The following is a 24,049-nucleotide window of genomic DNA, read 5'->3' on the forward strand; positions in this document are numbered from 1 at the left end:
CAGTGGGTGTTGCACTCCAGCCCTGCTTACGGGTTTCCCCTGAGAACCTGGTTGGTCCCTGAAAGAACAGGATGCTGGGCTCACATCCAGCCTGTTCTTCTTATCTTCTTCTGCCGAGCTCACCTGTCACCTGCGTGGGGGGCATGTCAAATTCGCTGACGTTCTTGTCCTCTTCGGGATATTTCACCACAACGGCGGTCGTAGGCTTGGCGATCACAGCTGTGAGCCGAAAGAGAGAAACGGTTGCAGGCTACGAACATGGCACTGCCGGGCTCCTAGGCAGCAGTGCCTCTGAGAACAGGGTGGGGGGTGGGGGGAGAGTTTTGCAGAGAGACTTCTCACACACCAGGGCCCCAGGCCAATGAAATTCCTGCTCACACTCACCAGGGTAACGGGGTCCGAAGGTGGGGGTGTTGGCGAAGAAGACGGGCTGCTGCTCCGAGGTTGTCACATAGCTGGGCAACTGGAAATGTTTTTTTGGGGGGTGGAGGGTCGGGTGATGAAAGAAAGGGACAACATTACCGGGCAAGGCAGATTTGTAGGTGGCTAGCCCTGTGGTCACATAGGAAGTGGCTGTGGATGAGGCTGGCCTGCTTAACCCAGTATTGTCTGCACTGGCTGGCAGCAGCTTGCCAAGGGCAGACCTTGGCAATATATTGCTCTGTGCGAGGCCAACATTTGATGCCCTCCCCCCAGCCCTCGCTTAAGCTGGGCTTTGGGAAGGAGGCATGAGGCTCTGGCAGGGTCCTAGAACCCTCCTGCCTCTTTCCCAAAGCCTGGTAAATGCTTGCCCAGCTTTGGAAAGGAAACAGGAGGAGTCTAGGAACCCTGTCAAAGCCCTCACACCTCCTTCCTGAAGCCAGGCAAGTGCTTACTGGGTTTTGGGAGGTGCCCTCCTTGGCTGCTTGCCCAGCACAGCCGCCCTAAACCCGCCTCTGTTCCCACCCCCTCAACCTGATCCTTTTTTGTTGCAGGTATCTTCGGGGATTGAACCTGGGACCTTCTGCATACCCAGCAGGTGCTCTAGCCACTGAGCTACACTCCCTCCCCACCCCGCTCTTTCCCTACTTTGCAGGAGGGATTCCGTCACAGGACTGGAACTTTAGGTTTGTGCAATTGAAGTGCTCTGGTGCAACAAACCCACTTTCTTTTTTTTTAAAAAAAGGAGTTTCTGCAGTTAGGGGAATGAAAGAAGAAACGCACAGGGAAATGTGGGATAAATGGTAGACTTACAAGGTGTATAACGGGGTAGGAAACAATTTTGGCTGGGGGGGCCCAGATCTTTCTACCTCCCCACCCCACAAGGCAAATATTGGCAGGTGGACAGGACAAGCCACCTGCCAATCACATGGCATCATTATGATGTCACACAATTGAAGGGTGGGATGTCCTATCACAGGTGGGAAGAGGAGTGTGCAGCCAAACTGAGTAAGATTTAATTCTCTCTCTCTCCATCAGCTGATGTGTAGGGAGTTAAATCCTGCTGCTGCTTTGGCTGCAAGCGTCTGATCCCTACTGGGAACACCTGCACAGCCAAGGCAGAATTGTACCTCGCCCTCCTGCCCATCAGCTGTTGTCAAGAGCAATGCTCGCTGATGGGCAGGTGGGAGCGGTTTAGAAAAAGTGGCTGTGTGGGCCAAATTAGGCCTGCAGGCTGGAGGATCCCCACACCTCTGGTGCTTCACCTCCATATAAACAAATAAGGCTGAATGCTCAGTTGTTGTACATCCCATCAACAAATCGGCACAAATGTTCAGTAAAGAGCAGGCACCGGGTAACTTCCACGTACGCTCTGTGCTAGCAAATTGGAAGGAATGCTCGATAAACGGTTCATCTGGAACCCACCATGACTGGCACAAATAATGTGGCTTGAAAGCCTAAGGTGCCTCCGCTTCCTATTAAGTATAAAAATGGGGCCCAATCCAGCGGGCAGTTCCCCTGAGTAAGCCCCACTGAAATCAGCAATTCCATTCTTGCCCAGCTTCCCATTGCTTTAATGTTTGCACAGAAAAAAGTCTGCTGTGTACTAACTACTATGCCCAGATGGCAGGTTCAGCCTGCTTACCACTTATTTTTAATGTCATTTGAAAGCCACATTGTCACCAGGATGGTTTTGTCCCAGATTCAACCCCCCCCCCCCAATACTTTATAAGTTGCTGAAAGTACTAGGATTCCATTCCCAGAAGGGTCATAGAATCATAGAATTGTAGAGTCATCACAAGAGTCACCTAGTCAATTCTCCCAAGCAATGCAGGGATCTTTTTGCCCAGCGTGGGGCTTGAACCCACAACCCTGTGATGCTCTACTGACTGAGGGTCACATCTGAATAAGTGACAAGTTTGGCATTAGACTGCCTTTAGAGAACCAGCATGGTGCAGCAGTTAAGAGTGACAGACTAGGGCTTGTGGGAGACCAGGGGCAACCACCTTGAACTCTTCGGAAGGAAAGTGGCCTTATCTTTGTAATAATAAATCATATAATTTTAAAAAAAATCGCAGCCAGTTAACTTCTTTTCCACCTCATCTTACTAGAGATCGCCACCAACTCTTCACGGTGCAGCAATGCAGCTGACACTTACCATGGCTGGAGTTATGACTGCAAGATACAAATAAAGGAAGAAATAGGTTAGAGGTTTTAAAGAAAGTTCAGACAGACAGACAGACCCCACTGCAGCTGCATTGAAATGGAGGCAGAAATAGGTAGAGTTTAATGCAGACCTCCTCCATCTCCACCCCTGCTCCCAGGAAATATCACACACACAAACACACACATTCTAGACCAGGTATCCCCAACCTGGTGCCCTCCAGATGTTATTAGACTCCAACTTCCCATCAGCCCCAGCTAGCATGGCCAATCATTGAGGGTCGGGTGGTGACACCCCTTCTCCTATTTCCTTCTTCCTCATTCAGGTGTGAGATGAGAAGCGTGACAGCTCCCACTTTTACTATGGAAGAAGTCAGAGCATTACATTATATAGAAACCCAGGGAACTGTGGTTTGCCCTAACCAAGGTCATTTAACAAGTCAGGACCTGAAGTCGGGGTTCGATCCTGCTTTGTTTTAACTGGCTTTTGTTAAAACAGGGTGGGTGGTCCCTCCAGATGTTACTAGACTCCATAAGCCCAAGGCAGCAAGGCCAATGGTTTGGGCTGATGGGAATTATAGCCCACCAACATCTGGGGGGCACCAGCTTAGGGAAGGCTGCTCTAGGCAATGGGGGAGAAAAACTGGGGATCACAGCCTCTGTAATAAACACACACACGGTACTTCATTCAACCTTATAGCCCACCAACCTTCCAAAATTTGAGAAGCAGATGTTTCATTCCATACTATGAGGGGGAAAGAACTCAAAGATGCAAGTGGAAGAAATCCACTTGCCCCACAACTTCAGGAAGCTTTTGGCTTGCCTGCCCACCCATTTGGGAACTGACCTTCTGGCTCCTGTGAGTCGCTGCCCACAGGTGGGCGGGTGGGCGGCTCCACGGGTTGTTGTTGCTGCAGGTCTGTGTTGCCGTCTGGGTGGATCTGGAGTGTGAAATCACTCTCGCCTTGGATCGTCAGAGTCTGGTGTGAGGTGAGGATATGGTAGCCTTTTCCTGCAGGGCAGATCTCTCTGAAAGAAGCTGTCCAGGTGGAAAAAGAGAGACAGAAAATTGGTCACACAAACAGTGGCATGACCCTACAATTGGCAGGTGAGGCCTTGTCGGTGGCACCACTGCTGAGGGCTGCCCAGTTGGCACTGGCCTTTGACAGGGCCTTTTCAGTGGTGGCTCCCTAGTTGTGGAATACCCTTCCTAGTGATGTACACCTGTCCCCATCATTGTTAACTATCAGAATAAATTTGAAGACATTTCTGTTTGCACTGAATGTACTTATGGAGAATCCCTCAATAAAAACATATTAAAAGATAAGTAAATAAAACATTTTTAAAAAACAGACTGAACAGTACAATAGCATGTCTTTGGTGTTTTCCAAATGCCCAGGGAAAACAAAGATGATTTTGTACAAAACAGGGGTGGGGAACATCGGGTCCAGGTGTGGCAGAACGCAGGAGGAAATGGGAGAGAGGGGAAAAACCTCTTCTATTTACCGGTTCCGTCGGCTGGGCAGCGCTCACAACGCGCCCCCCAGGCCTTGCCCACGCTACAGCAGCAAGTCTGGCGGGTGAGCTTGGTGGGCAGTGGGTGCTGGCATAGGTGCTCAGGGCTCACCAGTCGGAAGCACAAACTCTTCTCCCCAGCCTTCTCCGCTATCGTCGTCCCCACAAAGAGAAGGGGGGAGAGAGAGAGAGAGAGAGAGGTTAGGGGGTCACAAGAGAAAACAAGGACAACGATTAAGAGACCCAGTTTCAAAAACCCACTGGCCTGGTAAACTCACTCAACGACTGTATGCTAGTTCCTCTCTTTCAGCCTAGCCTACCTCATAGGGTTGTTGTGTGACTAAAAATGGAAGAGGGGGATATTCTTGGTCAGCCTCTTTCTCTCCATCTAACTTACCTCACAGGAGCGTTATGGGGTTAAAAGGTAACGGGAAAAATCTTGGCCATCTCTTCCTCTCAGCCTAACCTACATCACAGGGTTGTTGTGTTGCTGCAATGGAAAGTGGGATTCTTGGCCTGTCTCTTTCTTTCGGCCTAGCCTACCTCACAGGGTTCTTTTGTGGATAAAACAGGACTGGGAGGGGGAAAGCCTAGTATGCTGCCCCAAACACCCTGGGTCAAAGTGCAGGATTAAAAATATGATGCATAAAATAAAATACCTCAAAAATAATAAACCTCAAATTCTCCACAGAAAGCCTGGCCACTAAATCCCACTACAAGGTATAGAGTCAGCAGAAAGAAACCAGCACCCACATGATACATTTAAAGGACATGGCTGCCCCAAAGAATCTTAGGAACTGCCATTTCCCCCCCTCACAGAGCTAAACTACAGTTCCCAGGATTCTTAGCGGGAAGCAATGTGCTTTAACAGTATGGTGTCAACCACAGCAGCTGAGGAGTCAGTCTCCTCTATAATGGGCAAAAAGACAGTTTGGTGTCTGCAGCACAGCCATCGTCACAGGTCCCTGTACCAAGGAATGGGTGAAGCATTCCATCACTTCCTTCTGACAGCAAACTCAGGTGACGAGTGCCAATAAAAAAACGAGGCCAGTTCATTGAGAAACTACAGGGAGGTATCAGCGTGTTCAAAGGAAGCTGGAGGTTTGCAGATGTCCAAAATATAAAAGTGGGTGGAAAGACTTAAGAGGGGGCAGAAAGCCCAAGCAGAAGCCCAAAGAGGACTGAGCATGCTCACTGGCCTCCAGGAGCCAGAAAATCTTGTATGAGGAAAGTAAAACTGGAGGGTAGGCAGTTATGTGTCCCCCTTGAGCTGTAGGATATGTCTGGCTGGAACCCTGATCAGGAAGACTCTTACTAGGACAAGCAATGGATGACGATAAAGAAAATAGCAACAGCATTGGCAGAAAAGACTCTGATCATGCACAGAGTGCAGAGTTGAGCCATGGTTCTGAAAGACCCACAAGCCCTGACTCAGACTAACTCCTTTATCTGCACCAGCCCCTGAATCTTACAATTCTATGGTCCCAGCTACCAGTACTTTAATATTATGGCTGTCAGTATTGACATTTGCTTATTGTCAGCTGTGGGCCAGACAAGGCGCAGAAAGGACTTAAGACCCATGTGATAGGGATTATATTCTTTGGGGAGGGAGGGAGCAGAGAGAGGATGGGTTTTTTAGATATGAGAGATCTTCCCACCTCCCCAGCCAAGATACGTACGCACACAATGGGTCCGCGAAGGCCCCAGGACATGTCCTGGCTTGCATGCGCAGCGGAAGCTCCCTTGGGTGTTCAAGCATTCGCCCCCCTGGCAGACTCCTTGCATGGCACACTCGTTGATGTCTGTGGGAGGAAGAGACACAGGGCAGTTCCAGTGGTGGGGGCAGGTGGGGGAAAAACAGAGCAATCTCCAAAGCTGCCTTTTGTCTCCATTCTTGGGAATTCTTTGTTCCCATTCTTGGGAACAAGCGAACGTACACTCTCTGGGTGAATCTTGGTGCCCTTGCATCTTGGTGCATTCATTTCAATGGGCTTGTGCGGGAGAACCTCCCAATGGACCAGGCTCTGTGTTCCATTGGTGAAAGAGAAGGCACCTTGTAGATTTATTCCAGAGTCTTGGGGCTGTTATGCTCCATTTACAGATGATTGAGTCAAGGCTGGCGTACTCAGTCATCCACAAAATCGTCACTGTTTCGAGTCGAACCTGTCAGTCTGCATTTCTTAGTGCAGAAAGTATTGGTCTGATGTGCAGAGATCTTTCCTACTCTTAATTCATTCAAGAGGGTTCTGGAAGTTTCTGGAAGCTTCTCTGTGTGAAAGAAGCTTCATGATGTTTGGGTTATTCCTTCAGAGAAGCTAAGTACAGCTGTCTTAAACTGGTTCTCTTATCTCTTCTGTCATGCTGACTATATAAGTAAGGCCAGAAAGAGCCTGAGTTTCACTTTCTCTTCCTATCTCTCTTCTTCCTGCTATGGTGTTCTGTACATAGTATGCGAAGTGTTAAGTTTTAGACTTGTTATAACTATTGTAAGTTTTAAGTTAAGTCTGCTGCAACTGGATTTCTTCTGGACTGTGCCAATCCTGAATGTATTGGATTTGTGACCATTGTGCTCATTTGCCTTCAGTAGTAGTAAAGCTCTGCTGGATGAAGTACAATTGCCTTTGATCTATTTTTTGGAAACTCTGCATTGTGTTTAAGTTTTTTCCTCCCCCTGGACGACAGAACCATGGCCCAAGCTTTCAGCTGTATCAGTCAACCTTGGTCCACATTCACACCATATATTTAAAGCACTACGATACCACTTTAAACAGCCATGGCTTCCCTCAAAGAATTCTGGGAGCTGTAGTTTGTTAAGGGTGTGGAGAGTGGTTAGGAGGTCCCTATTCCCAGAGTTCCCTGTGAAGAGGGATTGATTGTTAAACCACGTTGGGAACTGTAGTTCTGTGGGAGGGAAATAGGGACCTCCTAACAACTCTTAACACCCATAACAAACTACAGTTCCCATGACTCTTTGGGGGGGGGAGCCTTTAAGTGTTTTCAATGTGTGGTGAGAATGTGGCCTAATACTAGCTCACAATTCTCAAAAGCAAAGAGGATCCCCCCTCCCAAGTGGTACATTCCATCTCTCAGTCTCCACCCCACTTTTATACCTTGGCAATGGCTGCTGTTCAGTCGCTTGTATCCCTGTGGGCAGTCACTCCCCAGCGTTTTCTGCACCCCCAAGTCTGAAAGAGGAAAAATGCATGCATTTAATGAATATCACACATATGTACAGCAACTCCCATCCTCGAGTGATGGGGATTGCCAAAGGCAGCCTATGATCTCAAAGCAACAGGACTGATTCTGATATTCTGAAATATTTACTGTATTTTTCGCTCTATAAGACGCATCAGACCACAAGACGCACCTAGTTTTTGGAGAAGGAAAACAAGAAAAAAAATATATTCTGAATCTCAGAAGCCAGAACAGCAAGAGGAATCGCTACGCAGTGAAAGCAGCAATCCCTCTTGCTGTTCTGGCTTCTGTGATAGCTGCGCAGCCTGCATTCGCTCCATAAGACGCACACACATTTCCCCTTGCTTTTTAGAAGGGAAAAAGTGAGTCTTATAGAGCAAAAAATACGGTATTTATAGATATTTTATGCCGAACACCAGGGAGCAGGCAAACAACCAGGCAGTTGGGGTCAGAGAATAATGGAAAAACAGAGTTGGCGGGTACCCCAGGGGTCATCTAGTCCAACCCTCTGCAATCCAGGAATCCCTGACAGATGGCCACCCGACCTCTGCTTAGAAACCTCCAATGAAGGAGAGTCCATGATCTCCTGAGGGAGTCTGTTCCACTGTTGAACAGCTCTTTTCTATTTAATAGGAACCAACCAACCAACCAACCAACCAACAAACAAACAAACATATCTAGGCCTTTCAGAAGGCCAGTTCTAAGCACATTTAATCTCATGGGGGGAGCAGCAAACAGTGAAGTCCTATACATTACTCAGAATTCAATGGGGCTTGCTGCCAGGTGAAAATGTATATGACTGCAGCCAGTCTGTGCAGAATTCCATAAGGCTATTGCAACTACAGTTCATCTTTAAAGTAACCCCACTTCAGTGCAGGCTCCCAAAAGAAAGCATCAAAATCCTGCAGGGGTCAAAACATGAGCAATACAAAAGCCCTGGTCTGCCTGGCCTGAATGCTTGAAATGGCAATAAGAACTCCTAGAAAGCTGCCATCTATTGACTCAGAGAACTCTGGTCCCTCTCACTCTGAACCGCCCACACTGATTGACAGTGGCTGCCCAGGGTTTCAGACAGAAGTCTCTGCTAGTCATACTGGGAGGTGCCCTGAGTGACTGAACCCAAGACCTTCTGCAAGCAAAGCAGGTGTTCTGCCACCGAGCTACAACCCTTCCCCATTTGCAGAAGTGCCAACGACGGCATGGTGCATAATCCGAGAAGCCCTGCAAAACGTCCCCTTCCTTGCCATTTTGGACATCATCTTTTAAACATTAGCCTTGCAGGGAGGGGCGCCGAGTTGTGGTTGCCAAGGGGGCAGTTGCCAAGCCAGCCAGCCAGCTGCGGGAAAGTGAAGCGGAGGGGCCTGCATACTGCCTTGGGGCTGGAAGGGAAGAGGGAGGGCCCACAGCCTGAGCACATTCCAGGCCTCGTCCAACACAAACAGATCCGGCCCCTTGCGCGGCTGATTTCATGAAGCTAGAAAATCCATTCAGGCAGGGTCTAGGAGGGGGAGAGCTTGGCTCCCCCAAACCAGTGCCAGCCACCCCCCTGTCCTTGCAAGCAAGACGCTAGACATATGGGGCAAAACCTCTCTCATCGTCCCTCCCCAGCCATCCCTTGCCAGTTGTGAAAATGCATCCGAAAGCTCTCTTTAAACAAAAACCTCAGCTTCCCTCACAGTGTGTTTATGTATTTAAACTGCAAGACAGGCCGAAATGCAGCAGGTACAGCTTCTTCCGGGCTAGCAGATGCAGGAATGGGAAACTCTTCTCCTGTTTTATAGGGGATGCAGGAAGCTGCCTTTTACAGCTTGTTTGTCCATCGTGCCCACTAGGCTCTGCTCTGTCTGGCAACACCTCAGAAAAAAGCAGCGTCAGAGATTGTGGCGGAAAGCTTAGGCATGCAAAGGAGATTTTTGAAAACTGAGCTAAAGCCCCTTCTCTGGAACACCGTCTCAGACAGCCAGCTTCCGTCCAGCACTGTCTCCTTGGACAGGCAGCAGTTCTCCAGGGTCTCAGTCACAGAAGAGTTTCCTGCCACCTGATCTATTTTTTAGCTGGGATTCGAATGTGGGACCTTCTGCATTCAAAGCACATATTCCGCTCCTAATATCGAGAGTGCTGGTATGCAGAGCATGCAGAGAATGGCTTGTGAATTTGGCTAGACTTACCTGTTGCAATTAAATGCAGACAGATGCTTGTAGGGTAAGAAAATAACAGTGTTGTTTACAATAGGGAGTACATCATTTGGATAGAAAGTTTTCTAGTACTAACTAATCTAGAGAAGGCAAAGGCAGCCATGGTTGCTCCTTTGCTTTCCAGAGGATGAATTTGAGGTGATTAATCTCAGGGTCCTGGATCTGAGCTCTACATTAGGTGAAAGATACCTGCATTGCAGGGGTTGGACTAAATGACCCTCATGGTCCCTTCCAACATTTCGGTGTGATTCTCATTTTGAGGCGCGAGAGTGTTGAGAGGAAAGAGAAGCTGCAAACAGGATGCAACCTAAAACGACAGGTGCTCAAGGAGGTGCACACAGCTGTCCCCAACCCCATTTTATCCTCACAAGGGTCCTATGAGGTAGGTAAGGCTGAGAGACAGTAACTAGGCCCAGATCACCCAGCAAGCTTCACAGCTTTGTGGATATGGGAACCCTTGTCTCCCAGGCAGCAGCGGAACAAGCTGATTGGGCGCCTGGGGCAGCGTGCGTGCCCTGCGCCCAGGGGCGGGGGCAGCCGCCTATGGGGGTGGGGTGAGCCGGGGCAGGACGCTCTGTGGGGGCTCTGAGGAGTCTGCCTGCCTCCTTCCACTCAGCCACCCTACGGCTGAGGGGGAGGCGGTGGGCGGACCATTTGGGGCAGCGAAGAGCCTGTGGGCGCCCAAACCACCACGTCACTCCCAGGAGAGACGCGTGGCTCAGGCGCACTGCAGGCCCTGCGGTGAGCGCCGCCTGCCATTTTGTCACACACACACCCAGTGGTGACATGTGGGGCGACCCACCCACCCCCACCCCTTCCTCCACCCCTGCTCCCAGGTCGCTATCCAACACTTTTAATCATCCACCCGCTCCCTGCAAAGTTTCTAGGTTAGAGGGAAGAGGTGCAGAACTTGGAAGTGGGGGGCAAGAGAGACTTACATTGCAAGTGGGGGCACTTGTGGCATTTATTCTGCCCCCAGGAGGTGCCGATGCTGCCGCAGCAATCTTCTTGCTTGGTGAGGCCCGGGAGAGGGTTGCTTCCACACTGAGCAGGACAGGCAAAGGTTGAAATAGAAGATTTCATGAACTCCACCTAGAAATCTCATGCACACCCACATCACTCGGGGGCCATCCATACTGTGGTTTGATGTGGACAGTAAGCTTCTTGTACCTCCCTTAGTTCTCCATTGTTTGCATGCTGCTGTCTTCCAAATCACTACCTCTCCACACTTTCCCTTCTCTCAGTCCGGATTTTATCATACCCTCTCCTTTTTTGAGGGATGCGGGTGGCGCTGTGGGTTAAACCACAGAGCCTAGGACTTGCCGATCAGAAGGTCGGCAGTTCGATTCCCCACAACGGGGTGAGCTCCCGTTGCTCGGTCCCTGCTCATGCCTACCTAGCAGTTCGAAAGCATGTCAAAGTACAAGTAGATAAATAGGTACCGCTCCAACGGGAAGGTAAATGGCGTTTCCGTGCACTGCTTTGGTTCGCCAGAAGCAGCTTAATCATGCTGGCCACATGACCCAGAAGCTGTACGCCAGCTCCCTCAGCCAATAAAGCGAGATGAGCGCCGCAACCCCAGAGTCAGTCACGACTGGACCTAATGGTCAGGGGTCCCTTTACCTTTACCTCCTTTTTTGGGAGTATCCCTGGTATGAGAAAATCGGGACTGAGGGAAAGAAAAGTGTTTGGAAGCAGTGAATTGGAGGAGTAGAATGTCACATGGGCAATGCAGAATTTAGTGGAGATACAGGAAGCTTGCTATAGGCATTAAACCACAGTGCGGAGAAGCCCTTAAACCTTTCTCCCACCAGCCTCCACACTATGCGTGGAACACCCGCTACACCTAAAGGACGGGCTGGTTTTATTTCTGCATTTTTAAGTGCCTAGATCTCATGGACCATTGGAATGCCTGCGGCTGGTTTTCGCAAGCTGAGCAGCTGCAGCCATGTGTTTGAGATATTAGTTTAATTCGTTGTTTTGTATGTTGCTTCACACATCCAGAGGCGTCCCAAAGCTATTTGCAGGAAATAAAACACAAATAAAAAAGGCATTTAAAATTGACATATATAAATTTTGTTAATGTTCGTCCAAATGTGCCCCCAAACCCAGTTTGTGCAACTATTGCTTCTGCAACATGGAAAAATAAAATAAAATGCCATGCTGTGATGAACTAAACTACAGCCTGCCTTGAACTCTTGTCTCCAGCCAGCCAGCTAGTTGGGGGTACCCATCCTCTCTTATTTGTCCTTAATGTCTGATGCTCAGGTATGGAGCTTTTGCATGTGGAAGCTCCATCCAGCTATTGCAAACATCTCTTCTGCATCTAATTCTTTGCTAAAGCCATCTGAGGCCAAAGGTTCTATGGATTGTGAACAACTGGCTGGTTTGCAAGCAACAGCCTGTGATCCCCTGGAAAGTTTCGGAACCATTGATACTATCTCTACTTGGCTCTAGATTCGAATTATTATTTTTTCAGACGGTAGAAATATAGGATTTCTTTTCATCAGGGCTGGATTATCAAACCAGCTAAGGTAGTCCTGGCTTAAGACCCAATGGTTTTCATAATTTGGGGCTGGTTCTAATGATGATGCTGGAGCTGGAGAAAGAAGAAGAAGAAGAAGAGTTTGGATTTGATATCCCGCCTTTCACTCCCTTTAAGGAGTCTCAAAGCGGCTAACATTCTCCTTTCCCTTCCTCCCCCACAACAAACACTGTGAGGTGAGTGGGGCTGAGAGACTTCAAAGAAGTGTGACTGGCCCAAGGTCACCCAGCAGCTGCAGGTGGAGGAGCGGAGACGCGAACCCGGTTCCCCAGATTAGGAGTCTACCGCTCTTAACCACTACACCACACTGGCTCTCTTCTATTTACTTCTATTTTTCCTCATCCAGCACATTAGAACAGGAAGACAGCAACTATTAAAATATGTATGTGCTTTGATTTGTAGAATAAACAAAAAAAAAAAAAATCTGGCCAAGACCTTCCGGGTCCATCCCCTCCCCCCCCAAATTGGCCCATCCAAGGAATCAAGTTTGATGGGCAACCGTCACATTCTGTGGCAAAGCAAATCCCATTAGAGAATTATGTGTGGATTTAAAATCACCTCCTTTTGTCTGCTGAAACATCCTGCTGATTAGTTTTAGGGAATGGTATCCAGATTTCAGCGCTTGTGAGGAAGAAAAATCCCCTCTCCCATCATATTCTTGCAAAATTAACTGTGTTTCTCTGCTTGGGTGCCATTCCTATGCATCAGAATTGCCAAAAGACCACTCCACTCACCGACTGTTTAGGCATCGTTTCCTGAAAGCACCGTCCTAGGGGCTTCTGGGTGGGGGGCCTGGTATAAGCGGGCTTGGGAGCAGGGTGCTGGATCAGGTGTTGCTGGCTGCCTGGTCCACTTCCCTCCGAGCTGAGGCTGTCGATCCGGTGGACTTGCACTGAGGCGTCCGGGGGGTGATGTACCCGGACATTGACCAGCGGCTGGTGCACCTGAACTAGAGGGCAAAAAGGTGAGCTACCTGGCCATTCCCTCTGACCTGCAAGCACTCCCTGGGAAATCTCAAAAATGTTGGGCAGTCTGGCATGTACGGAGGCAAATGCACCCCTGCACGTGGCCAAAGGCTCTTGTGTTTGCATAATTCAGGTATGGGGAACCTTTGGCCCTCGAGTCATTGCTGAACTACGACTCCCATCATCCCTGGCCTTGACTGTCAGCTTCCTCCTCTTTAGTCTCCTTAGAACTCAGCAGAAGGAAGGAGACAAAAAGTGAAATGATTTGCCTACACCTGTCATTGGCTCTGGCGCCACCTACTGTTTTCCTCCATGACTCCCGCCCTACCAATCCCAAAATGCACTAGTCACCACTAGCAAAGGGGGCATGGTCTCCTCTGCAGTTAGTACTGTATGGAAATACAGACATCTAGCTCCTTAGCAGGCTACTAAAAATACAGTGGTACCCCGCAAGACGAACGCCTCGCAAGATGGAAAACCCGCTAGACGAAAGGGTTTTCCGTTTGCGAGTTGCTTCGCAAGACGATTTTCCCTATGGGCTTGCTTCGCAAGACGAAAGCCCATAGGGAAATCTCCGGGACAGCGGGGAAGTGCAGCGTGTCTTCCCCACTGTCCTCGGACCTCCTCCCGCCGCCCGCCATCGGAACGAAGCTCCGATGCCGGGCGGGGGGGGCGGGAACGCGTTCTCCCGCCGCCCGCCATCAGAACGAAGCTCCGATGCCGGGCGGGGGGGGGGGCGGGGACACCTTCTCCCGCCGCCCGGCTTCGGATGGCTTTCCTGAAGACTTGGGGTGGGAGGAGGGTTTTCCTTCCCACCGCCAACATTCAGAATGCTGTTCTGAATGTTGGCGGTGGGGAGGAAAAACCCTCCTCCCACGCAAGCCCCGGGAACAGAGGGAAAGCGCTGCACGCCTTCCCCTCTGTTCCCGTACCTGTCCTGAAGGCTTGCGGTGGGGAGAAAAGCCCTTCTCCGCACCGCCAGCCTGGCAAGCGGTTTCCCTAGGAACGCATTAATTGATTTTCAATGCATTCCTATGGGAAACCGTGCTTCGCAAGATGAAAAACTCGCAAGAAGAATAAACTTGCGGAACGAATTAATTTCGTCTTGCGAGGCACCACTGTAGTGTGGCTTTTCTGTGTTTATTTTATTAGTGAATTTTTTGGGTTTATTTACTAGGCTGCAAGAGAAGGCAGCTGCTAGAAGCAGTTGCCATTTTGGTAGCTCCTAGGCCACATATGGGACGCGGGTGGCGCTGTGGGTAAAACCTCAGCGCCTAGGACTTGCCAATCGCATGTCGGCGGTTTGAATCCCTGCGGCGGGATGCGCTCCCGCTGCTCGGTCCCAGGGCCTGCCAACCTAGCAGTTCAAAAGCACCCCCCGGGTGCAAGTAGATAAATAGGGACCGCTTACTAGCAGGAAGGTAAACAGCGTTTCCGTGTGCTGCTCTGGCTCGCCAGATGCAGCTTGTCACGCTAGCCACGTGACCCGGAAGTGTCTGCGGACAGCGCTGGCTCCCAGCCTCTAGAGTGAGATGAGCGCACAGCCCTAGAGTCTGTCAAGACTGGCCCGTATGGGCAGGGGTACCTTTACCTTTACCTTAGGTCACATATGGGAGGTGGGTGGCACTGTGGTCTTGTGGCATCTGAATATAGACTGCATTTTTAATCAAGACTTATATTGGCTTATATTTTGATCAGGTTCATAAAGTCTAAAAAGGGCTTGAATTCATAAATGTTTCATGCCAGGCAGAGAAAACCTTGGCCATTCTCCTAAGACAAGGGGCCCCCTTGATTTATAGCAGGAAAATAACTTTCAAAGTCGTAAAAGCTGGAATTACAGACTGAGAGCAGGACATTGACCTTACATGTTACAGAAGATAAAAAAGCAGAGATAAACATAATTAGGAATGAGTAAAAATGATACCAATGTGCCTCCCAGTAAAATGAGCCAGATCTTCTTCCTAAGGTTAAAAAGGCCAAGAGCAATGGAGAAGCATCTAGCTGGCAGAAAAAGAGCATTTCTGGGAAGTCTTTTTTAAAAGCAGTTTCTTTCTTAAACTGAGAGAGTTAAAAGAGCAATAAATATTGGGAACAGCTAAAGAGGAGAGCAGATGGCTGAAGGGGGGGTAAACTGAAGGGGTTCCTTTTAAAACCTGTTTTTTACTGAGTTCCTTCCTTTCTATTTTGAGAAGCTTTATTCTTTTAAAAGGTTACCTATGATAATGTATGAAATATATTAGCTTAAATATATTGGCTTAAATGTAATTATGCAAAGGATTTAAGAAATGCTAGATTCTTATTTCATATAGTTGTAAGAGTTGTATTTATCCTGAAATTAAGTCAGTCACCAGCGTAGCCCCCCCCTGCCAGACAAGAAGACGCTATCTGGGCGCTCCTGATATATAGTTGTCAGACATTTGTTTAGAAACCTTCAAAATGAAGGAGATCTTTCAATGTTGATGTGAAACTCAAGATCCTTGACATATGTTTAAGATAAAAATTTAAGATTAACCATTTGTTTTAGAAGGCAATAGGGCGAAGAGGGCAAGAGGTGAGCTGGTAATTAATATTCCTTGTTGAGACACATGTAAGATATATTACTACTTATTTGTCATTTATAGATGTAACAATATATAGCTCTTTGTGCTCCATATAAGGACAGGAGGATGTGGGTGTATCTTTTAGGATTGGTTATAGCAATCAGCCAATAGGAAATCCAACCAGGCTGATTGGACAGAGGCAGCCCAAGGAGGAGCAAAGGGGGCTGGATTAAGGGAATATAAGTGCTGGCCATAATGGCAGGAGGCCAGGCCAGAGCTTGGTAACCATATACCACTGTGCCTCTCATTTATTTGTCTGACAAATAAATTATTATTTTAATTTCTCTATTGCTGCGTTGAATATTTCATTCCAGCTAAGCGTTAACCACAAGCAGGGTGCTACATTTTATGGTGCTCCTGTGACTCGGATAAGTGGTCTGCTGGAACGCAGCCCCTTCGCTCTACTGAGCAGGGTACAAGAGAGAGGATCTCTAAACTGCCTACCCAGCGCGCATGGAAAAATTTTTTCCAGGGGAACGCAGCAGTCTCGTCTGTCTGATACCCTGCTCACTGGCGGCGACGGACCGGGGGGAAACGGAACCAACCAAGGGGTAAGTGCACAAAGGGATTTTTGGCCCTCCAATTAATTGGGAGGAAGAGAAGTCTTGATCAAACTTCTGCGTCTCAGTAAGTGGGAACTGAGTACGCTAGGTGGTTGGGTATATCAGATGGTGGTCTGGTGGGCGGAAAGGGAAGAATGGGAGGTAGAGTGTGGTGAAGTATCTTGCGCATTGTATGTGTGAGAAAGTACAGAGCAATCTGTAGCTGACCTGAGTGTGGAGTGGGTAGTACTTCGGTTCCCAGTGAGGCGACTCCATCTGGGCAAGAAACCCCACGAAGCGTGTGTGTGAGTGACTGAGTGGATACTTCACAGGGCCATACAATGGGAGTTGGGGGTTCAAAGGGGGGAAATACACCTCTTGAATGTATGTTAAATAATTTTAAGAAAGCCTTCTCAGGGGCATATGGAGTCAAAATGACGCCAGAGCGCTTGAGAACGTTATGTGAACTAGAATGGCCAAAACAAAATACTGGATGGCCATCTCAGGGAACTTTTGATATAAATTTAGTAAGCAAACTTTGGTCTAACATCACCAAAGAAACTGGAGGGTGCCCAGAACAATTTTCATATATAGATTCCTGGCTGAGCACATTAAATAAAAATCCTCCATGGATAAGGGAATGCAAAGTCCAACGATGCAAATTATTGGCTGTAAAAGCCGAAGCTAGGAAAGGAATCTTGCCAAATAAACTCAAACCCATTTTTGAGGGACCAGAGGAAGAGGTGCTTCCACCTCCACCCTATGCTCCACATCGAAGGGAGCATAATCCAAACCCTCCACCAGTTGTAACCCCAAGGCAAGAAAGTGGAACGAATAATGGGGGTAGAGACACAGAACTTGACTCCTTGATAGATTATGATAAATATCTTCAGGAGGCATTGGAGTCCTATAATGAAGCCCAAGCAGAAGTGGTTATTCCATCTGTGAGTCCCAGTAGAACTCCATCTACAGTCTCTTTTAGTGGAACAACTGATTGCCTACCCCAAACCCCTGTACATCCAAGTCCTAGAGAATTATTACAGAAGTTACAGGGAGACCTTAATCGGTCAGCAAGCAATACAGCCAGGCGTATTAAGCTGCTAAAAGAACGCCTTGGGACAAATACCATCCCCTATGATTTGAGGCCCCTAGAGCAAAGCGAAGAGAAAGATCACGTAGTAGCCCCTCTCAGAAGAGTATTTGATGCACTTGAGGAGCCTGTGCTGGTTAACGGGCTACCTGGACCAAGGCCACCTCGAACTTCGACCCTTCAGTACATTCCATTCACAACTACGGATCTGATGAATTGGAAAACACACACCCCATCTTTTGCAGAAAAACCTCAGGCTATGATGGACTTGGTGACTTCAATAATAAATACTCATAGTCCTACTTGGACAGATTGTCGCCAGCTTCTGAATACTCTGTTCACCACTGAGGAAAGAAGAGACATAATTGAAAAGGCACAGATATATCTGCGTGAGCAGGCCAGAGTGGGAAATATTTTTAATATTGACCGTCATCTCCAAGATAACTTTCCCTTGGAAGATCCTAATTGGGATCCAAACAATGCAATTCATCTGGCCAGACTTACCACTTACCGCCAGACGCTTGTGCAAGGTATCTGCAGGGCATGCCAGAAGCCCACTAATATGTCTAAAGTCTCAGAAGTAGAACAGAAACCAAATGAGAGTCCGGGAGACTTTTTAGAGAGGCTGCAGGAAGCCTATCGTATATGGACTCCTTTTGACCCTGAAGCCCCTGAAAACAGTAGAATGATTACTGCTACATTTGTGGCCCAGTGCGCTTCTGACATTCGTAAGAAAATTCAGAAATCAGAAGGATGGGAAGGGATGCTGATGAGCCAAATTATGGCCATTGCACGCCGAGTTTATCGGAATAGGGATGAGACTGAGAAGCAAGAGAAGAAGAAGTGGCAGAAGGAAAAGATGGTAATGCTAGCCACAGCAGTGAAGCAAGACTACCGCCCCTTAAATGGAGGAAGAGGGCGGGGAAGGAATCCACCACTGGGAAGGAATCAATGTGCGAATTGCAAGAAGGAGGGTCATTGGAAGCGGGAGTGTCCTGAACCCCTGAGGTTGGAAGAAGTACGCCCAGGCCCAGGCCCAGGCCCAGGCCCAGGCCCAGGCTCCGGCCCAAGAAACCAGGGACGGGGACGGGGAATGATCCGAAATGGAAGATATCAGAGACCTGGACAAGGACAGAGTAGAGACAATTTCATTGGACTGGCAGAGGAGGATTTCACCCAAGACTAGGAACGACCGGACTCCATAAAGTTAGGCTTCCAGGAGCCCACGGTCACGATTCAATTAGGGAGCCATTTAATAGACTTTATGATTGATACTGGGGCTGAATACTCAGTACTCCCAGAACTATTGCAGAAAAAGGCATCCAAAAGTGTAGTCATTAAAAGTGCCACTGGTCAGTCAGCTAAGAGGTCTTTCCTCCAACCTTTGGAATGCCAGATTGGGGGACATCGTTTAACCCATCAGTTTTTGTATATACCTGAGTGTCCAATACCTCTCTTAGGTAGAGATATGCTGTCCAAACTGCAGGCCCAAATCACCTTCACTCCTCGAGGTCCAGAAATGAAACTGCCATCAAAGGCAGCAGGAATAATTACCCTCTCAGTACCTAAGGAACAATCATGGCGCCTAATGTCAGCCTTGCAAGTCCAACCCACATTGGATACAGAATTAAACAAGCTCCTCCGAACCCTACAGGTGCCACCAGGAGTATGGGCCGAAAATAGCCCACCAGGAATGGCCAAGGTTTTCTCTGCCTGGCATGAAACATTTATGAATTCAAGCCCTTTTTAGACTTTATGAACCTGATCAAAATATAAGCCAATATAAGTCTTGATTAAAAATGCAGTCTATATTCAGATGCCACAGTCTAAACCACTGAGCCTAGGGCTTACCAATCGGAAGGTCGGCGGTTTGAATCCCCGCGACGGGGTGAGCTCCTGTTGCTCAGTCCCAGCTCCTGCCTACCTAGCAGTTCAAAAGCATGTCAGAGTGCAAGTATATAAATAGGTACCGCTCCAGTGGGAAGGTAAACGGCATTTCCATGCGCTGCTCTGGTTTCGCCAGAAGCAGCTTAGTCATGCTGGCCACATGACTTGGAAAAACTGTCTGTGGAAAACACCAGCTCCCTAGGCCTGTAAAGCCTAGTCTGCAACTGGATTTAACTGTCAGGCCTGTAAAGCCTAGTCTGCAACTGGACTTAACTTGTCAGGGGTCCTTTACCTTTACCTTTGCCTTTTTAGGTCACATATATATAACATGGTGACCCCAGCAAATTCCTCAGATTTGTGGTCCTTTTCTGAAAAGAACAGTAATGGAGTTTAAGCCTGCTTGGAAATTCCGTCTGCTGATCTCACAGACGTCTCTTTTAGCCACAAGTGTTGTAGGAGCTGGATGTGGTCATTCTTAACATGGTCAGAGGCACCCCTTTTCTGTCATTTGCTTATCTACCACCTTACCAGTTCCAGTTTCTGGGCAAGAGGTAAGCTGGACTAAGCCACAGAGCCTGCCACCACCTAGACAAAAGTGCTTCTGAGCGCATGCAGAGTGCTTCTTTCTCTTAACTATGAACAGTGGAATTTAGAGGAAGGGCTGTGCGGTGCTGGGGTGGATCGCATGACAGGATTGAGTCTCAGCAACTTGCCACTGAGAAGTTAAGCACCGATGCCGGGGGACTAAAAAAAGCACTCTGCACATGCTCGGGAATCTTATTTCACACACAAGTTCCCACAGTTGGGTTCAAATTAAGCCTCTGTGGTCTCCTAACCTAACTACCCGCAATTCTCCCATGGTGGCCGGTGCCCTTCTCAAAGCAGAATCCATCCCTACCCACACAGAAATGCCCCTTCTCGGGTACCTTCGGATGAATGTTGTCCAGGGCCCAGAGGCACCATGAAGGTGGAGTGGCTGATGGTGCCTTTCGAGCCGGGCCCAGAGGCCGTGTCCCCGTGGCCGTCCGAGATGAGCTGGACTGCGTAGATGGCGTGCTTGCTGGAGCCCGTCTCCATGGCAAGGCCCTCACCGGGCAGTCGGGCCTGCTGGCTTTGGCTCTGGCGGCCGGCTGGCACTTGGCAGAATCGCCCTGTGAACTCTGGAGGGCACAAGCAATGGTTCCCAGATGTACACTGCCCACCGTTCATGCAGGGCAGAGGGCAAACCACTGCCGGGGGGGGGGGGAGAAACAGAGAGGGGAAGCATTAACTTGAGATGCATCAAACCCTGTGATACTTCAAACAGTGCTTAATATGGGTGGGGTACTGCTTCACTTTGCATGTTTATATCTCTCACTATGGTTCAGGCAAACTGTAAAATCTCCAACTTCAGACTCTTCTATTTTCCCAGGACAGTCCTGGATTTACAGAAGCCATCCCAGTTTCCAGGTCGTTAGGTTAGGAGACCACAGAGGCTTAATTTGATCCTGGAATGTCCTGCTTTTCCTTAGGACATCCCTATTTTCATCGGATAAATTTTGGAGGGTATGGAGTTATGCAAAAAAAAAAAAAAAGCCAAGCCAAGCCAAGGAGATAACTATACAACCTTTAGAACACATCTGAAGGCAGCCCTGTTAGAGGGAAGTTTTTAAAATGTTTAATTATGTTTTTATATTCTATATTTTTCCGTGTATAAGATGACCCCTATTTTTTGAGCCCAAAATTAGAAAATAAATAATTGCAACATTCTGTGTATAAGACGACTCCCAATTTTAAACTTTGAAAAATTTGGGGAAAATATCGTCTTATACACGGAAAAATACAGTATGTTGGAAGCTGCCCAGAATAGCTGGGGCAACCCAGTCCAATAGGTGAGGTATAAATAATAAAAAAATTCATCGGATAAATGTTGGAAGGTATACTCTACTTTGGAGGGTGTGTGTTTATGTATGTGTACGGTTTTATGTCGCACAAGTGCCTGTCAGGAACTTAATTTTTAAAAACATGTCTGCCACTTCTTCACTGAATGACTCCCCAGCTCCAAGGGTTCCCCCTTTCCCAGAAAACGAACCTTTGGACAAAGAGCGGGGAGAAAGACATTTGCAGCTACCAAGATTGAGAGAACAACATTTCAGCCTCTTTGAATTCCGAGTGCTGAGTCAGCAGCCGGGAAGCTGGCAAACATGCCCACTCCAACGCACACACACTCATCCCCAGACAACAGTCAGCAGCTGCAGGCTGGTCCTGCCCAAACGCCACCCTCCATTCAAAAAAAAACAAATAAAAGAGCAGGGCATGGTGCCCAGCTACGGACGGGCCAACCCAGCAGGGAAAGATCGGTAAGGGACATTTTTTTTATCCCCCTTGGGGAGGGTGTGTGGAAATTCCTTGGCTGCCTTAAGTCCAACCTGCCACACACTGTGGCCTAAAGTTGACCTCCTGCAGATATCACTTTGCCAGGAAGTCTGTTCTGTACAATGTAGGAACTGGGGCTTTAATGTGGTGGCACATGCCCTTTGGAGCTTCTTCCTATAACATATAAGTCAGGCAGATAAGAATATGGGTGGATAAGGCCCATCTATTACAGCATCCGGTTCTCACAGCGGCCAGACAGACAGCCCCCAAGCAGGACTGTACTCTCCCCATCAATGAGTCCGTACCCTCCGACATTCCTCAGATGAAACTGGGGGACAATTCTCACTCCCCCGCTGGCTGACTCTCCTCAACCTCCCCATTTTGGATCCCCCTACCCCACCCCACAGAGCATTTCCTATCCACCACAACGCTAACAGGACACAGCACACACAAACTCCACCGTCCTAAGAAAACAACCACCCTTAATTCCTATTTTGGGTCATTCCATATCAAGTGATCCATTATTATATTTTTACCTTGTGTCATTCAATTCTCTTAACATGTTGTACACTGGTTGAAACTAAGTTAAAATCTTTAAATCTTTAAATCTTAAAATGGAAAGGGGCCAAACCATCATCGCAAGAGGTTTGGAAATTTTGAGAGGTTGGATAGTTACAATGGAGTGGTCTCGGGGGTGCACATATTTATTTATTATTATTAGTTTGCTTAAAGCAAACAAACATAGCATACTTTCTGCCATGCTACAGCTTTAACACATTTGTGTTTGTATTATTAACATGCAGCGTAAGTGGTCAAATTTGATTAAAAATATACAAACAAACAAAAGGTGTGCAAGTCAGTAACTGGTATTCAGAAGCATACCGCTCTAATATCTCTGCTACCACCACTTCTGGCTACTAGTGTTGTCTCCACAGAAAGAGGCAGTGGTGGTTCTGAAGACCAGTTGCTGGAAGCCACAGGAGGGGTGTGATGTTGTTGAGCTCAGGTCCTGCTTTCAGGCTTCCCACAAGCATCTTGTGGTCCAATTCTGTGAGTCTATGACCTTGTTAGCCACTGTGAGAACAGGATGCTAGATTATTGGCCACTGGACTGATCTAGCAGGATGATGATGGTGGTGATGATGATTACCCCACCCATCTGGCTGGGTTTCCCCAACCACTCTGGGCGGCTTACAGTACTGTATATCTAAAAATATAATAACCCTGTGGCCCTCCAGATGTTGTTGGACTCCAACCCCCATCATCCCCAGGCAGCATAGCCAACAATTCAGGGACTGTGGGGGCACAAGCCGCAAGGAAGTTCTCAAAATAGGGGGGGGGGGACCTGGGGTGGAGAAGCCCCAAAGGGGGAAACAGGGCAGGTTGGGATATATAAACATGAGTAACTCTTTGACTCAGAAGCTGGATTGTCTGCTGAATGTCTACAACAATAAGGTAAAGGTAAAGGTACCCCTGCCCATACGGGCCAGTCTTGACAGACTCTAGGGTTGTGCGCCCATCTCACTCAAGAGGCCGGGGGCCAGCGCTGTCCGAAGACACTTCCGGGTCACGTGGCCAGCGTGACAAAGCTGCATCTGGCGAGCCAGCGCAGCACACGGAACGCCGTTTACCTTCCCGCTAGTAAGCGGTCCCTATTTATCTACTTGCACCCGGGAGTGCTTTCGAACTGCTAGGTTGGCAGGCGCTGGGACCGAACAACGGGAGCGCACCCCGCCGCGGAGATTCGAACCGCCAACCTTTTGATCGGCAAGCCCTAGGCGCTGAGGCTTTTACCCACAGCGCCACCCGCTACAACAATAGCATCCCATAAAATCTACAACAATAGCATCCCATAAAATCAGGAGAAGCTGGAGATGTGTGCAATTTACAAAGTGTGGGCCTACAGTCAAACCTGGGAATTCTGACATTTCTTCTGAAGTTCTGGAAACAGCCACAAAGCCAGTATTGTATGAAATGGGGAGAGGAGGGAGTCTGAACACACCCCAGATTAGGCAAACCCAGACTTTCAGGAAGTTTCATATCAAATATCAAAACTCCTTTCACTGGAAAATGAAAGGAGCTGCCTTGTGAGTCATTCGTCTATCGAGCTTGTTATTTCAAACACTGACTGGCAGAAATTCCCCAGGGTTATAGACGAGGCACATTCCCAGTCTTACCTGGTGATGCCAGAGATCAAACCTGTGACACACACACACAGACCTATAATGCAACTTTCCCCAGCCTGGTTACCTGTGTTGGCCCCATCGAACATAGCCACGAACATACAGCAGTTGCTGAAAATGAACTAAAATGGCTTTTTCTCAACAGGATATTCTGTCTTTTTTTCACAACCTGACCTTCCAAACATTATTCCGTTAAGCAGCAACCTTAACAGAGAATGCCATATAAAACATCAAACTGGACAAACAAAATTAAAATGCTTCCCATAGCTAACTGAATCTAACTTTTTTACACCTCCCGTTAGTCCTAAAGAGGGAGAATAACTTTTTTCTTTCTATACTCAGAACATTGGAAGCTCCCTTACAAAGAGTCAGGCCGCCAGTCCAACTCGGTTGCA

The 24,049-nt window shown here is 48.2% G+C and overlaps 1 protein-coding gene across 1 annotated transcript in view; it reads right to left on the minus strand.

The window, feature by feature from the left end:
• Positions 1-24,049, minus strand: part of LTBP3 (latent transforming growth factor beta binding protein 3) — a 47,010-nt gene that overhangs the window by 17,325 nt on the left and 5,636 nt on the right. Inside the window, exons 2-11 of the mRNA XM_077919974.1 lie at positions 20,044-20,346; positions 12,768-12,982; positions 10,427-10,532; positions 7,209-7,283; positions 5,778-5,900; positions 4,090-4,248; positions 3,431-3,622; positions 2,579-2,595; positions 385-463; positions 124-219 (exon numbers count right to left, since the gene is read on the minus strand). Coding sequence (XP_077776100.1) covers positions 124-219; positions 385-463; positions 2,579-2,595; positions 3,431-3,622; positions 4,090-4,248; positions 5,778-5,900; positions 7,209-7,283; positions 10,427-10,532; positions 12,768-12,982; positions 20,044-20,346 — 1,365 coding nt within the window. The remainder of the gene's footprint in view (positions 1-123; positions 220-384; positions 464-2,578; positions 2,596-3,430; positions 3,623-4,089; positions 4,249-5,777; positions 5,901-7,208; positions 7,284-10,426; positions 10,533-12,767; positions 12,983-20,043; positions 20,347-24,049) is intronic.

The sequence above is a fragment of the Podarcis muralis genome, chromosome 16 (genome assembly GCF_964188315.1).
Source record: "Podarcis muralis chromosome 16, rPodMur119.hap1.1, whole genome shotgun sequence".
Lineage (NCBI taxonomy): Eukaryota > Metazoa > Chordata > Lepidosauria > Squamata > Lacertidae > Podarcis > Podarcis muralis.